The following is a 16,069-nucleotide window of genomic DNA, read 5'->3' on the forward strand; positions in this document are numbered from 1 at the left end:
GTATTGTCTTCATTCACTGTTCTTAGGGTTGTGTCCAGGCTAACACAGGGTTTATCACTGTTTTCTAGGGTAGACCTGGACCAAAAGGAAACCCAGGGGCTCGTGGGCTCATAGGAGAACCTGTAAGTCAACTAAGTAAGATGCAACTCTCCCTGTTGTTTTCCTTGGAGATGATGAGATAAAACACGATTGGGGAAATCTTGCATCTCGCAGTCTTTGCTGTCAAACTTCTGCTCTGTGGGTCTGTGTGACCTTCAGTGCCATCCTGGTTGGACCAAGCCCTAGTTGTACTGCTGTTCATGAAAAACCTCCCTGTCTCCCAGTACACCCGGAGTTGAACCCATGGCCAAAAAAGTTCTTTGGGAATGTATTTTGTAAACCACAGAGTCTCCTCGTAACCTTAACCTGGGTTGTGTGTGGTTGCAGGGCATGCCTGGCAAGGATGGACGGGATGGAGCTCCTGGACTCGATGGTGAGAAGGTTTGTAAAGTCCTACTTAAACACAGCAGGAAAGATTTCGGTTACTGTCCCCTGTGTGATGCAGAGCCACTGATGCTTGTCAGGAAAGAGCATGGCTGGAAAGCTTTTGCTTCTGAAGAGTTTTCCAATAGCCAAGAAGAGGGAAGTTGCTTCTACTAATTAATCCCAAGGAAATTCCCATGGACAGATGATCTAAACTCAGCTGTGTCCCTGTACTTAGTGGTTCCTGTTGGCTGACTCCAGGCCTTCAGAGATGCTTTTTCAGAGCTGTTGACAGAGACATCTGTTTATTCTGACTGCCTGTAGACAGAGTGCTGTCAGGTACGAGTTGCCTGCCTTTTGAATGGTGATCCCGCAGGGACAAGGACCGTGTGCTCCCACGGAAGGGTGGGAGCTGCAAGAGGACTAGGGAAACACCTGGGAGCTCTGGGCACCCCATGTCAAGTGGGAGCCCACCTCCTGTAAACAGAACAGGTTCTTGGTCCTGCACGTAAGGGGAGGGAGAAGATTACAAATGCCTGTTTGGGAATGTGTCCCCTCCCTGTGTCAGACCGTTTCCCAGTAGCAGAGGGTCTCTCCTAACCTCTCCATATCCACAGGGTGATGCAGCTCGCATGGGTGCTCCTGGGGAGAAGGGGCCAAACGGACTCCCTGTGAGTATGGCAGCGGGACCCGTCACCTTTGGGGTGGTACAGCAGCTTGGCCTGTGTACAGAGATCATTCCTGGGGAGAGGGGAGCTTCATTTTGTGCATTGTCTCACAAGGGGCCCCATTTAAGCCAAGAGGAAACGCACTTTTCCCACCATACAAGACAGAACGGAAAACATCTGGAGCAGCACCAAATACTAATACAGTAATACCCTGGATTTTGGGCACTCTGGCTCTGTTCAAAATTTAAATTTGAGAGGGATTCTCTCTTTCACATCCCAGTGACGTGCATCCCTTATGCAGGAAGGTAAGATCTGGGATACAAATGACCAAAATTCAACAACAGCCTGAGCCCTCTCCCTGGCTGACTAGTGTTCACTGGCAAAATGTTTCATCTCTCCAGTCTTCCAACTATTTAAATAGAGGTAAAGTATTCCTTTCTTCCTATTTGGAACCCCCCTGGAGAGAGGTTTCTGCTGTGCAGAATGTTGCTGGTGCTGCTGTATTTGTATATTCCTCCTCTTTGCTCTAATTGTCAAGGATTAGTGGACGTAGGGCTGCTGGTGCAGTCAACAAGGGGGAAATTGAAGCCATAATTTTCATGGTGAAAGCTGTAGAAATGTAAATCCTCCATTGCTTCAAGCAAACATTGCTGCTTGTATGTCAGATCAGACCAGAATAACAAATGTAGTAACTCCCACTTCTTCTGACATTGCTTTAATATGATTTTTTTTCAGGGACTGCCTGGAAGAGCCGGTATCAAAGGCTCAAAGGGTGAACCAGTAAGTGAATCTCTCTAATGATGGGTTCTGGTGTGGAAGCTACTGAACATGTCACGGCAAGGCTCGTCAGCTTTTGGGGACTGGTGCCCATGAGCAGACCCTGGGAGGGTTTAGCCTGACGTGATGGGGTGGGCGCTCCTGCCAGGGCCGGGTTCCGTGGGCAGGGAGGAGCGGGCATGAGGTGTGATGACTGGATGGCCCTGCTCGCCGAGACAGCTCTTGCACCTGGGTCAGTGAAGACGTAGCAGATACACAGGAGAGTCGTCAGTGGTTTAGTAACCTCAGAAGGAGGCGTTGCCCCTTTTGCCAAAGTCCGGAGAGCAGGGTTCATCTTTGGGAATCAAAAGGCTGAGCATGTGCAAGCAGGGGCAGGATTATCTTGTCTTTTGGAGACTGTCTCCCCACCTCAGGAGAAAAGGCTCCACAGAGCTTCAGTTTGGCACCTATGTGAGAGAAAATCTCAGACCAAAGCAGTCCAGCACAAAGCTGTTCTGGAAAGTGTCTGGTTTTCCTTCCTTTCTGAATTTCCCATCTGCACCTGTTTCGTTATTCTTGCTAATCCTCATGCACTGCAGGCAGGTGCTTCTCCTGCATCGAGGTGATGCAGGAGTGAATGAAATGGGGTGTCCTGAGCATCCCTGTCTCACTCAGTCCGAGGTGGGATATGGTAGCACTGCCCTGGGGCTGGCAGCCTTCCCTTGTCCAGGACAGGACATACAGCTCATCTGCTCTTTAAAATGTCCATGGCTTAGAGTTTTCTCTTCTTGGTCTTCAAATTGTAAAAGTTTAAAGCGTTTCTTATTTCCTTACCCAGGTTTTAACTCCCTGCTCTGTTCTTTGGTCTAGGTAGGACAGAAATGACTCTGAAGTTGTGCCCTCACTGAGTGTTTGCTTTCTCCTCTGCAGGGCAGTCCTGGAGAGATGGGAGAGGCAGGTCCCTCTGGAGAGCCGGGCATCCCTGTACGTATCCTCGTCATTTACACTTACCATGGGCTCTGCTGTGAGTGTGCTTTACACCACGCTGTGAGGCTGCAGCTCACACGCTGCTTCCCTGCAGAAGTAAACTAGGAATGGGATAGCTGCTGTGCTGCCGGCAGCACGCGCGAGCCCACGGACACCTCCGGGCGCAGGAGCCGTGCTGCAGCAGAGGTCGAAGCCCACCAAGGCAGGCGACGGGACCTAGTGGGTGGGGCAGCAGGACAGGGAGTTTGGGATTGAAATAGCCTGGGATCCTGGAATCCGTTCTGGCTCTGCAGTGGGTTGGGAAGGGTGGATTCGTGGCTCCTAAATGGTACAGCTGACTTTGGTGTTATTGCCAGGGCGATGTCGGTATTCCTGGTGAGAGAGGTCTGCCGGGACCCAGAGGAGCAACTGTGAGTACAACGCTGCTTGTAAACCCAGTAGGGTTCGGAACGCGGGGATTCAGTGCTGGCTAACAGAAAAGGCCACATTCTCTCTCGGCATTGTCTCTTAGGAATTTTGGCAGCAGAGGAATTACTCCTCTAAGTGGGTCAGCTCCTGCTCTTGCTGACAGCTCTGTGCAAAGGCAAATTCCTCCCGTTTTGTTTGGCAAGGCTGCAGTTATCCCAGAAGATTGTGGAGCTGCTGCAGTCACACAGGAGAGACCGGACAGGCAGCATCTCCCTGCTTAGGCACTAATAACAAGGTTCAGTTTGTGCTGAATGTAAGTCATGAACGAAGCAAAACTCCTGTTAAGCCATTGCGGCGTGCACTGCCCCCAGCACGTGACACATGAGATCCTTCCCATTCCTGTGTCCCTTTCCTTGGAGCAATCCAGCATGTGACACACAAGATCCTTCCCATTCCTGTGCCCCTTTCCTTGGAGCAGTAGAGGTTCACCGCAAAACCTGAAGCCGTACGAGTAGCAAAACTGGGAAGCCTGCACATTGTTGTGGTGACTGACAGAGGCTTGAAAGGTCTTAAAACCTTCATAGACCCGGTGGGAAGCTCCTGCCTTTCTTGCACGTAGCCATGTGCTTTTCCCAGCCGCTTGAAAACGCCCCAAAGTTCGATGGTGGGTGCAACACCAGAACTGTTGTCAGGTGGGGAATCTGTTCACACATTTCCTTCTCCCATCCCGTACTGCAGCAGCGTTATCCTGCTGGGAGCTTGTAGGTGTGAGCCCCAGGAGACAGAAACCCACACGGCTCCTCACTTTTACTCTGTGAACTGACAACTTTTTGAAACTTCTGGGTTAGAAACCGCCGAGGCGCTCGATGGAGCGTCTTGTTCCTGCTTTCATGGCATCCCCTGCATCGTCTTGGAGCCCGAGAAATGAAAAGCTGGAGGAGTTGCGAGGCAAACCTGACAATAACCGCGTGGCTGCCTCTTGTGTCCTTGCTGGACAGCAGAGATCCTAATAAATGACACCAGGACACTACTAAAAATGCTAGAAAACCTTTTATTTTGTCACTCCCCAGGTAGTGCTGCCGTTGTGGTTGTATCTGACCTTCCAGTGGTTTGGTTGGGCTTTATTTTTTTTAATTATTTTCCCCCCTCTTAATCTCATTTTGAAATCCAGAAGCCGACAGCAAGTCTAACATGATTTCTGGTATGTGCCACTTGGAAGAAATTGAACAGTATGATGATTTATTGTTTCCAGGGAGAGGGAAATCGGCCTTAGAAATAAGCTAAATTCATAATGCTTGCTTTTATGCCTGCAATTTTTCATGAAAACAGCTGGCCCCGTGAAAGTTACCATATTATTATAGCCAAAAGTGGAATGCAGTCGAGCTAATCTCATGGGTGCAGACCTCTGCTGCCGATGCCAGAGCAGATGACCCCGTGTTTATTGCTAACGTGGGTTTCTCAGTTCTGATTTGAGAGTCCTAATTTCTATGAAACATAGTTTAGTCTGGGCTATTCTCAGAGTGTTGCGGGACGCCTCTGGTGTTAAGACTGGTTGGCTCAACAATGCCACTTCACTGGTGGCAGCACAGTGAGGGTTTCTGCCCATCGGAGGCTGCGGGGTTCGATCAGGTCCCACCACGATTAAAGGCACCAGCGCAGCAGAGTCGGTTTTGGTGCGATTTAACGTAACTTGTGGAGCTCTGTATTTGTAACTCTCAAAGCTCCTCACTGAATGACAAGTGTGGAAACAGTAACCACGAAAAAAACCTGAGCAGCTCTCTAGCTTTATTTATTTCCTTCTGGGCAGACCCTGGTTTCTGCACAGGGTTATGGTTGTGCTCGTCTTGAGAGCCAGGCAGGGATAAGGGCAACTGGTTTAGACCCAGTACTGAGGGATTTCCTCTACCTGACAACCAGAAAAAATTACGAGGGACGGCAGATATTCAGATGCCAGGGAGAATTTGCAGGGCTAACAATCAGGGGAAAAAGTACAAAAGGAAAAAATAGAGATGCCAGTTTAGCAGGGGGCACGCCTGTGCTGCAGCCCAGCGAGAGCTGGTTTCTCGGGTGCGTGGGCAGTGGGTGCTGATGATCCCCTGCCTGGGGGGGCAGTTTGGAGTCTGTTTGTGCCCCGTAAGGCTACACCCAGCAGAGACAGCTGTGTAAGGAGACACAGCTAATGTCCCACCTTGCAACAGCAGTTTGCCTAAGGCATCTGTTTCAAGAAGACACTTCACAAAATGGGATTTAGCTGTCTAATACTTAGGGCTTTTTTCACCCAAGACCTTTTGCACATAGGTGATTTTTCTCAGTGGAAAGCAACGGAGACTCCAAAGGGTGATGTTCCTGTTCTGTCTAGTGAGCCGGGCTCTTAAAAGCACCTGCACTAACAGCACGAGACGCTGCCATTTATGTGTTGCAGGTACAAATTATGTCCGAGCAAGTGGACACAATTGTCCGTTTTCATGGCCAAGTGCACGCAGCACACATTTTACAGTGGTTTCTTGTAGAACTGGACTGATTAAAAGCATAATATTGGGATAGCAGATCCCCTTTACTGTCTATTGTCTGTGCTTTATCATTATAGTGCTTTTTGCTGTCACTGATCTTTACTGCTCATGACTATGGCATGTCATTAGCATTAATATATACAAATCAGCATTTTTGCTAAGAACAACAACAGCAATAAGGCTCAGTAAACACCAAGCACCACTTTCCAGTGGTTCATCAGCAATGCCACCGGCAAAGCGTGCTGCAGTACAGCACCGCTCGCCCTCTGCTACAAGTGAGCCAATTTATGGCACGAGTGACTCCTGGCTCGGAATTTTCTCCTCACCAAAGCTTATCTTCCTCTTTTTAGGGGCCGCTTGGTCTTCAAGGCCCGATGGGAGCCCCCGGCGTCAGAGGTTTCCAGGTTGGTGTGCTGATAAGGGTAACTTTGATGTGTGTCGTGTTTTGGCAGGCGGCTTTTCTGGAACCCTCTGGCGTGACAAGCGCATGGTGGCAACAAGGGGCAGGAAGAAATGTCCTTCCACTTGCCAGGACCAGACTGACACGGTTATTAACACTGCATGGTAGAAAAGGCACGAGATAAGCTGCCTGCTGGAACAATTTCTACTTCTAAGTAGAAATTTAGAATGCAAAAGAAGGGTTTGAGTTTGGCTTACGTAAAACCACCTTAATTTCTCCTCGATCTGGACACTCCCAGCCTGTGTGACTTCGGCAAACTCCTCCGTTCTGCAGAACTGGGGATGCTCATATGTTTTCTTCCCCTCTGCAAGGGAGTGTTCACAACCACTGCCCATTCCCAGTGAAACTGGCTGCAAACCAGTGTAGGGCACTGCCTTCTTGGGCGGGAGTCACAGAGGTGTTTGTATGAGCCAAAGGCTGGAGTGGCTGAAACGTGGAGGGGCCGAAGTCGGTGGGAGCTGCACTGAGCAACGTGAGTGGTACCGGCAGTTGGCAAGCAGTCCCCGGGTCCTGGGGGGAAAAGGAGAGGAGATCTGAGGCAGATAACGTTTCTGACCACGTTATGGAGACTGGTGAACCTTGGGGATGTCAAGTACACGGGGTTTCCTGGAACTTCAAGCTGTAGCTCTTTCTTTTTTGTTTTCCTAACAGGGTCCCAAAGGTGCCAGTGGTGAACCTGGCCTTCCTGGTCCAACTGGAATTCGTGGAGAGTTAGGTGACAGGGTAAGGAGAAGACATCCGTATGCAATTCCTGTTTGGGAGGTGTGAAATTAGGGTGTAACGGGGCCCCCAGACACGGTGTAGCCGACGTCACCCCAGCAAACACAAGCAGGCTTGGTAGAAGGTGGGTGCGCTGGGCATCCCAGTCCATCCTCTGCGGCTGCGGCGAGCCCAAGGCAGATTTTGCGGCAGGGAGCAGGATTCGTGCATCGCGTCTCTTCTGGTCCTGTCCTTGTTTCCGTTGCCATTCAGGATCTCACTATTTTTAGACAGGAAGGGTTGTTTAAAAGAGACTTTGGGATGCAATCCTAGCCAGAATAGATGATTGGTTTGGGTTTTTTTTCCCCTGCTGCATGTGCTGATTTCACCAAAGCCCTGTTCCTTGTGAGGACAGGAGGGCTGATTCCTGCATTTTTGTTACTCAGATGCCTGGTGAGGATTTCTGGATTTTTTTTTTAAATGACAGTTTACTCAGTGATTTTCTTTCTGAGCAGCCACACACCTGGGCCCCCGACCTCAGAATAAATGCAACTCCTTACTTAAATGAATTCATTCTCATTTAAAAGAAGCCAGCAGGGTGAAGTGAACGACAGGGCTTGCAGAACAGTAGCCGTGTGTTCGCTGGCTCCCTGGACTCCAGCTTTAAGGTGAAGTTCCTGTGTAAGCAATCACAGCGGCACCACGGGGGATTCACAATGGCCCTTCTGTGCCGGCTCCAGGCAGGTCTGAAAAAGCCTCTTGGAGGGACTGTGAGCCTGGAAGTGTGGAACAGGGGGGTTATTGTGGAGCTGCAGGGTCCTGACTGCATTCAGGGCTTCGCTGCCGTGAAAAAATATATGTTCAGAGAGGGGAAGAGGCCCCTGCGCAGAGCAGCCTGGTATCCAGAGGCTGCTCCGAGCTGAGGGAGGGAAAATATTATGCTTAAGGCAAAAAAAAAAAAAAAATCAAGGTTTTATTTCTGGCTCTGAAGTTAAGTGTGGTTACTCTGAGATGCAATTGTTGATTGTTTCGCAACACCCCAGCTCGTTAACAGCTTTCCCCAGGAATACGTGCTGCAGCGGGTTTGGATAACGCTGGAGACTTTCCACCTTCTCGCGTGCAGTGGGTACTCGGGACAGCTTCCATCTGCCCGCCCAGTCCCGCTGGAGTCGGTGCCACAGTCCGACCCCGTGCGGGCAGCAGCGAGGGCTCTGCCAGCAACCAGCCCTGCGCGTTTCCACGCCTGTTACCGGGCGCAGGATTTGGGCTGGGAAGACCCTAAAGCCTCAGAATGTGTCTTGATAGCTTAAACAAAGCCTTTGCTGCTGGGGGGGATGGTGTCTGCTGGGGGGGGACAAAATCAATTGGGTTTTTTTTTGTTTTGCACAAAAAACCCTAAAAAAATATTCCTGGAAGCCCAAGCTACCGGGTACTGATGCTCCTTCGGTCCTTGGACTGACTGTGGCCAGGAATATAAACCAGTTTATCAGTGTCTTCGCTGGCCTGACAAGTAGGTTTAGTACTTCTGACCGTAAGATATAAAATAGCACTGAGAGGATCCATAACCCATCCTGTTGGTTTGTATTATGTTGGTTTATAGTATGTTTTGTACTGGGGAGAGGAAGGATTTGGCTGTTATTGCTGACTGGGGTAGCAATAGGAAACTATTTTTCCTGAGGATCTTTATCATGATCAAATTCCTGAGGGTTCTGGATGCGTCAGCCAGCTGGGGCAATATCTCTCAGCTCCATACTGGCATCACTAGGTGCTTGGCCAAAAAATGCGGGTTGTGCTTGACTGATGGGGTGACACAAAGGTGAGGATGGCTGGTGGACGTGGAGCTGGTGGTCCTAAAGCCCTGTCACTTGTTCCTGCTGCTAGGGGTTGCTACTGCTGTAAATTACAGTTTTGAATGAAAATCTTATGGGCTAAGGTTTTCCTTAAGGGAATTCTCCTTGCAGGCCACGGTCTTGGGTGAGTAAGCTGTGTTGTATTGCCATAAACTTTCCTGGAGCCTTGGGACTCTGTGGAGTTGGAGGTATAAATCCAGATGATAACATTCAGAAAAGAACATACCACCTTTGCCATCGGCAGATGTTAAATAGGAGTTATAAATAGCTGTAGCCATTCCTACATTTCCACATTCTGTTATCTGTTTTGCTGAGAATTATTTTTTTCATGATAGAAATTCGCCCCCTTTTTTAATTTATTCAGTGCTTGAGCAGAATGACATGCCCTTGTTACACGTGTGTCCTCCTCGAAGATTCTGTGCTGCTGAGCCATCTCCAGACCGAGTCATTAAAAAAAGATCAGTTGCAGATGCCAGATTGATGGATGTGCTGTAAAAATCCTGTTTGAAGGGTAAAATGGTTGGATTGCAGTAGAAAAAAAAATAATCTGGGATTCTTCTGAACTCTGCTGTATGACCCAGGGTCACGAAAATGTCTCGGGTCCTCTCTTGGAATGCCAGGTAGATAAAGTGGGAAGGAATTTTCAAGTTGCCTGAATTACTCCTAGGGTGATGATTCCTGTCGCCGTGGTGTTCTGTGAATCTGAAAGTCAGCAGCACCTGACCCTAAATCCCCAGGAAAATTGACAGTCTCAAAAGGCCTTGGAAAGATTTTTTGCCCTCGCAGTAGGAAAATGTTCTTGTCCATTTTATACCATGAGTAAGTTCGACCTCCTCCTCACATCCTCAGGCGTGAAGGGCAGAGACCAGTCGCCCACCAGCCTCATCCTGGCCCTCATCCTTTAACTTGAGAGTTTGTAAAGACGCTGTTTCAGTCACGAGAGTGGGATGAGTGAAGTAACGAGAAACCGAGGGGCGGAAGCAAATCAGAGTTCCCGACCCAGGGATGGGTGTGAAAGATGAGTTTTGTGAAACAGGTTTTAAAGACCAGGGTTAAAAGCACAGAATGGATTTTAGTAGTATTTAGGAAATTGAGGAGGATGGTACAAAAGAGGCCAGCGTAGGTAACCTGGGCCAGGCCGGCGGGAAGCGGCGCATCGCTGGGCCAAGTCCTGCTGGTGCGGTTGGACGCAGGGTCGTGGGCCCAAGACCACCAGGCCTGAGGCTGGGGGCCGGCCCGGTCTGGCAGCCCTCTGCGCCGTCACGGTAGGAGGCCGGAGAAACTGCCCTGCGACACAAACACTGACTGCAGAGAGCTGCCAAGCAGCGAGGCTGCTTGAAATCTCAGTGTTCAGAAGTATGAATGAGATTTGGACCCTCCCACTTGGCAGCTGGGAGACTGATTCCCAACCCCTTGCTGAGTGAGTGGATGTTTGACCGCACCAGGAATTCACAGGAAAATAACGGTTTGAGCTCACTTCCCACCTTTCTTTTACTTATTCTCAGGGTCCTACTGGTGTTCCTGGCCCCAAAGGTAACCAGGTAAGTGGTAACTTTCATGCTGGGGTCCGCAGAGGCATTGAATCCCTATCTTAGGTGCAGCCTTTGGCAGCACAAACAGCTTTTCCTCCCTCAAATAAAAATACTCTGGAGCAGGCACCAACTAAGAACCCTCTTTGGTCCTGTTTTTCCTGCGTTAATGAAGGAGGTGTAGTCTGTTCTCATGGAGACACGTGAAAATGCTGTGTATTTTGTATTTTCACATCCTATTCTTCCCATGTTCAGTCTGAAGCGCAGCTTTTCACTGCACTTGGTGTGCCTGGTGAGGAGGATTCGTCTATCCCAGCCTCAAACCTTGGCACATGAACTAATTTAACTTTTTGCTGCTTAACTTCCATAGTTGGATTAATCTCAGCGATGAGCTTTTGAGCCAGTTTTCATCAATTCCATGACTTTCATTAATACATAACTGTTTTTGCAGAATACAAGTGCTTTTCCAGCAGGCGTTGCTGGTTTTGTTTACCAGCATCGGTGTCTGTGTGGTCCCTGTTTTGTTGCGAAGGGAAAGACCAACCTAATCTCTGTTTGTCTTGAAATATCTCCCTCTCTAAAGCCATGGAGTCACCATAACAATGTTTATTATCTGCTCCAATTGCTGTGTAATAAGCCAGCTCTGCTGCAGAGCATTGGGCACGGGGAGCAGATTGCAGGAGTCCCTGTTGCCCCCAGCGATGCTGGAGCAGCTGCGTAAGCTGCTGAGTGCCTCCATCTCCCTTAGAAACTGAGGTTATCCGAGTGTCAGTAGCCTCTGTGCACCAGTAAGTGCAGTGTTAATTCTGCTCTCTCACTTTCAGGGAATTGCTGGAGCCGATGGCCTCCCAGGTGACAAAGGAGAACTGGTAGGTGTCCTTAAATTTGGTAGAATTGACTCCTCAAATACTGGATGGGTCTAGAGAACCATGAATTGGGAACTGATACGGTCATTCAGAATTAACCGTCCCAGAGCTCCAGCCTGCTGGCTGCAGTGAAGGAGAAGGCACCCCAAACCTTTCCACCAGCACATTCACGGTGTGCTTCAGCTCTCTCCTTGTCTCCAAGAAGCACCAGCCAGCCCGTGTGGCCTTGCAGAGCTGTGGGACACCAGCACGCATTTGCCATTTTGCTCCCGGGGGCACTTTGCTGTGTCCCTGGGCGGTTTGGGCCGTCCCAGGCTGTAGCCAGGTTCAGCACGGGTACCCAGGGCATCAGTCCTCTCGCTCTTATGCCAGCGCTGAGTCTGGTCTCCAGCAGCCTGTTACCATTCCTTGCTTCTAATTCCTTCCAATCAGAAGCCATGTACAAGACATCACAGCCTCCTGAAGCTTGGCCAGCGAGAGATTTGACTTTAGATGCGCGTTTTCTGAGGAGACCAATCTTTATTCTTTCCCTTTTCTTTCTAACAGGGTCCCTTTGGTCCCCCCGGCCAAAAAGGAGAGGTACGTGTCAGACATTGAGGATTCGTGCCCCGAAAGGTTTGGGAGTAAACGTGCCGATTGCATCTCTCCACGATGCATCTCCGTAAACCACATCCTGGTGTCATTTCCTAGAAGCATGTTTTCTTCATAGCCATGCTATAAAGTAAAGGACAGTGACAGTTCTCTGTGGCATTCAAAGCATTCAAATGGTTATATATTATTATATATGTGATGTATAGTGTCAAATGTTGCTGCAGCATTGACATGACCTACGTATGTAAAACCACCCGTATGATGTAAGAAACGTTCATGACCAGCCAGGTCAGTTAGGGAGACCCAAAGAAAGGCTTTAACTAATCCCCAGGAGAAAACAATGGACCGCGTCTTCCATTTCAAGTGCTGTTGTATTTTCTTTCCTCTTCATTACAGCCAGGAAAAAGAGGAGAACTTGGTCCAAAAGGTGTCCAAGGACCTAATGGGACAGCTGGAGTACCAGGAATCCCAGGACATCCAGGCCCCATGGGCCATCAGGGGGAGCAAGGTGTTCCTGGCATCACAGGAAAACCGGGGCCTCCTGTAAGTATGATCCACCTCTAGGCACAGTCAGGGAGTCACGGAAATGGGTCATGGATTTTGGATGCATATTCAAAAAACAAGGTCCTGCATCTGAGCAGGCATGAGCAGGTAACTGCGCCTGCAGGGTAATGGTCACGAGTTGGCCGCTGCAAAAGGATGAACAGCTTCACAGTTCAGACCCCCCGGAATGTGAGCCTGGGAGAATTAATCTTCTTCCCCTTAACATGAACAGATTATCTGCATCCCTTGGAGCTGGCTGTAAGTCACTGTTCTCCAAAGTGGGTTGGAAGTTGGTCATTTAAAAACACAACTATTTACTGCTTCAAACATCAGACCCCTGTCCACAGCTCATGTTGTGTCATTCGGGAAGAGATGGTGGGGACCACTGGGACAGGTTGCCCAGAGAAGCTGTGGATGCCCCATCCCTGGAAGTGTCCAAGGCCAGGCTGGATGAGGCTTGGAGCAACCTGGTCTAGTGGAAGGTGTCCCTGCCCGTGGCAGGGGGTGGGACTGGGTGGGCTTTAAGGTCCCTTCCAACCCAAACCCTCCTGTGACTCTATGAAAAGCCAATAAGAACCACATTAAATATCTGGCCTAAAATTAATTTTAATCTCTGCATTAATATGACGGAGCATTAAAATTAATCTTAATCTCTGCATTAATATGACGGAGATGCTAAACGGAATCCATCGTCTTTTGGAAAGGAGAAACTCCACACACACACACATGCAGGATCCTGTCCTTCTTCCTGAGCTGCTGGAAATGAGTTTCACATCCTGAATTTTCTGCCAGGGAGGATTATGGATAACGTGGTTTGTGTAAGGATGGATTCTTCTGCTGATTTCAGGGCAAAGAGGCCAGCGAGCAGCATATAAGAGAACTCTGTGGGGAAATGATAAATGGTGAGTATTGCTGGGGGAAAAGCTACTTTAATTACCATTTTTAGCTGAAAATGAGTAGATCCTGAACACTGGATGGCTCCTGAGATGTTATTTTTCTGCCTCAGTAAGAAAAGCTACGTTGACCTGTAATGTAAGGGAATTATTCCGGAGGTCACCTTTCATTTTTCTAAAATCAGAATTTTAAGGGATTTGTCATGGCGACATCCGAAGTGTGCCAGAAGCAGCTTTGGCTCAAGCATCACCCACGCACGCCGGGTAGCACGTCTGCCCTAAGCTGTGTCATTCCGACCTTCAGCTCCCACCTCCCTGGAGCAGGGGCCAGCTCCCGAGGAATGTTCTGTCTCTGAAGTTACTCTTCTGCGTTTCCAGGTTGTGTTTGCTCCCTGGGATGGAGTTAAACTCTGAAATACTGTTTCACAAGACTTGCTTTAATTATTTAAGTCTCATTTTCTATACTTGACATCTTTCCAAGTGGTTTAGGCCGTGGGAAGTACCAATGCCTTAAAGCACCTGCTGATTTCTGACCAGAATCTCCCTCTGTGGAGATTTGGAAAACAAAAAGACGCAGATGAGCTGCGAGGAGATTCAGTGTCTCGTTTCCTAGGAGCAGGAAGCGTGTAGGGTGGCCCAAGCGTGCCACTCTGCTTTACCTCGGCCCCTGGGTTTGCTGCTGCCCACCCAGTCCAGCACCTGGTGGCAGAGAGCCAAGTGAAGGGGGAAGATGCTGGACACGGGGTTTTGAATTGTTCTTTTGCAGATCAAATTGCACAGCTGGCTGCTAATCTGAGGAAGCCCTTGTCTCCTGGAATGACGGGTCGTCCTGGCCCAGCTGGTCCCCCAGGTCCTCCTGGAGCAACGGGAAGTGTTGGGCATCCTGGTCCTCGTGGTCCCCCAGGATACAGAGGGCCAACAGGAGAACTTGGTGATCCTGGTCCCAGAGGTAAGGCTGAACCAACCTGCTCCTCTTACGCCCACTGAAGCGCAAACCTGTGCTGATGTCAGCAGTGGAGGGGGACAGGTCAGGCCTTGGGCAGCCGATGGGGTTCTGGAGGGCAGCTCTGTACCTTTAGGGGTGCAGAGACCCTACCCGTGTCCTGAGGATTCTGAGTCCCTCTTAGTCCTTCCCCTTCCTGCCCTTGGATCCAGCTGCAGTGCACAACTCGTCATTGAAACTGCCTGTTTATGGTTTTGTCAAGGTGACACCGGCGAAAAGGGAGATAAAGGACCTGTTGGCCAAGGTATCGATGGGCCTGACGGCGATCAGGGACTCCAAGGTAAGGCTGTGCCAATGCTGAGTAAGGCCCGGCTGAAGTAAAGGCTCAGCAGGGGCAGCTCTGGGTGCTGTTGACGGTGTTACAGTCGGTGTCCCTGTAATCCTTAGGGCAGGGGGTTTTCCTGTGGGAACAGCAGGTGCAGTTTGAACAGCAGAACTCTGTTAGCGCATCCCCTCTTCACACCACTCCCACCCCGTCCTAAAAATGGTTTGGAGAATGATTTGGGGAACAGGCTGCTGGGACAGCCTGATGCTTCGGTTGTTCTTGGTTTATTCCACAAATGGCTGTGAAAGGTTGGGAGCTTTGACAGAGCGGGAGGTCAGAACCCTTCCTAACTCCTCCCCCATGGTTGCCGGTGTCAGGGGTTGTTCTGTCCGGTGGCACTTCACACCGTAACACCCGCAAGGCTCTGGCTCCAGGTTATGGCAAAGGGACGGTGCCCGCTGCCCGTTCCCTGCCCTGTCCCGATGGACACGCGTCCTTTCGGTGCTCTGCCCGAAGAAAGCCGGCCGGGAAAGCGACAGCCTGGACTGCGGCTCCAGCATTCAGCTCGTATTTATGGATCAGACATCCGGGACGATGTTTCTTCGTAGCAGAAACCAACATAACTCTCCAGTGTAATGATGCTGAGAGTGGTGTTAGTGGGCTACAATCTCCGTTCCTGAAGTCATGAATCCTTCATCAGAGGATTCAAAGATTCATTTATGCAAATTAATGAATATCTATTAGAAACTTGGAAGAATATTCTTTATTTTGCTCACCCACCGAAGCAACTTTTCTCATTGCCATGATTACGGGCAGCAAAAGCAGGCTCTGCATTCATAAAACGGAGTATTTATACCCAAGTTGTCTTAAATTCTCCCATAAAGTGGTTGCATTAATCCATGAACATTTTCTTTCCCAAAGCACGTGAGGAGGGTTTATTCCAAACCTCGTACTCAGCAGCCGTAACAAGTGTGACGTAGACACACAAAGGGGTTTGAGAACTCAAAGTAACACATATATACACACACACGTAGTAAAAAAAACCGGGGGGGAAGGAGATCATGGATGTAATCTTTTTCCCCTTCTTCCGTAGGACCACCTGGTGTACCTGGAATTACGAAAAATGGACGCGATGGTGCTCAGGGTGAACCCGGTCTTCCAGGGGATCCTGGTATTCCTGGGGCTATTGGGGCTCAGGGAACTCCAGGAATATGTGACACGTCAGCCTGCATGGGAGCTGTCGGAGCATCGACTTCCAAAAAATCATAAAGCCACAGCCCAAGAAGCAAAGAAGTGACTGAATATTTAAACAAAGCGTGCATTGTAAGAAAAGAGATTCCTCCTAGCGATCACCGACAGATGTTCCTTCTGTTGCATTAAGTGGAGACTCTGACACAGTTCTATGAAAAAGCAAGCATCCGGTGAAAACTCGGAATCCAAAGATGCTTTATGAGTGGTTTTTTCCCTCCCCTCAACTAGTTTCCAGAATTTTAACCGCTAAACAACCTCGCCTTCCCTTTCTTCTTTCGCTCAAGAGACCTGCGAGAGGAAGTGCTACTTTTCACCCTCTCCCCACCCC

General features: G+C 49.5%; 1 protein-coding gene across 1 annotated transcript in view; it reads left to right on the top strand.

Annotated features, from left to right (window-relative positions):
• The window catches only part of COL9A3 (collagen, type IX, alpha 3), a 32,989-nt gene extending 17,034 nt beyond the window's left edge, over window positions 1-15,955 (top strand). Inside the window, exons 16-31 of the mRNA XM_010157361.1 lie at window positions 69-122; window positions 427-480; window positions 1,080-1,133; window positions 1,866-1,910; window positions 2,817-2,870; window positions 3,230-3,283; window positions 6,142-6,195; window positions 6,903-6,974; window positions 10,306-10,341; window positions 11,154-11,198; window positions 11,742-11,774; window positions 12,183-12,329; window positions 13,177-13,231; window positions 13,989-14,171; window positions 14,428-14,505; window positions 15,584-15,955. Of these exons, the coding sequence (XP_010155663.1) occupies window positions 69-122; window positions 427-480; window positions 1,080-1,133; window positions 1,866-1,910; window positions 2,817-2,870; window positions 3,230-3,283; window positions 6,142-6,195; window positions 6,903-6,974; window positions 10,306-10,341; window positions 11,154-11,198; window positions 11,742-11,774; window positions 12,183-12,329; window positions 13,177-13,231; window positions 13,989-14,171; window positions 14,428-14,505; window positions 15,584-15,759 (1,194 nt within the window). The 3' untranslated portion in view covers window positions 15,760-15,955. The remainder of the gene's footprint in view (window positions 1-68; window positions 123-426; window positions 481-1,079; window positions 1,134-1,865; window positions 1,911-2,816; window positions 2,871-3,229; window positions 3,284-6,141; window positions 6,196-6,902; window positions 6,975-10,305; window positions 10,342-11,153; window positions 11,199-11,741; window positions 11,775-12,182; window positions 12,330-13,176; window positions 13,232-13,988; window positions 14,172-14,427; window positions 14,506-15,583) is intronic.
• The last annotated feature ends 114 nt before the right edge of the window (window positions 15,956-16,069 follow it).

Source organism: Eurypyga helias, unplaced genomic scaffold, assembly GCF_000690775.1.
Source record: "Eurypyga helias isolate BGI_N326 unplaced genomic scaffold, ASM69077v1 scaffold998, whole genome shotgun sequence".
Classification (NCBI taxonomy): Eukaryota; Metazoa; Chordata; class Aves; order Eurypygiformes; family Eurypygidae; genus Eurypyga; species Eurypyga helias.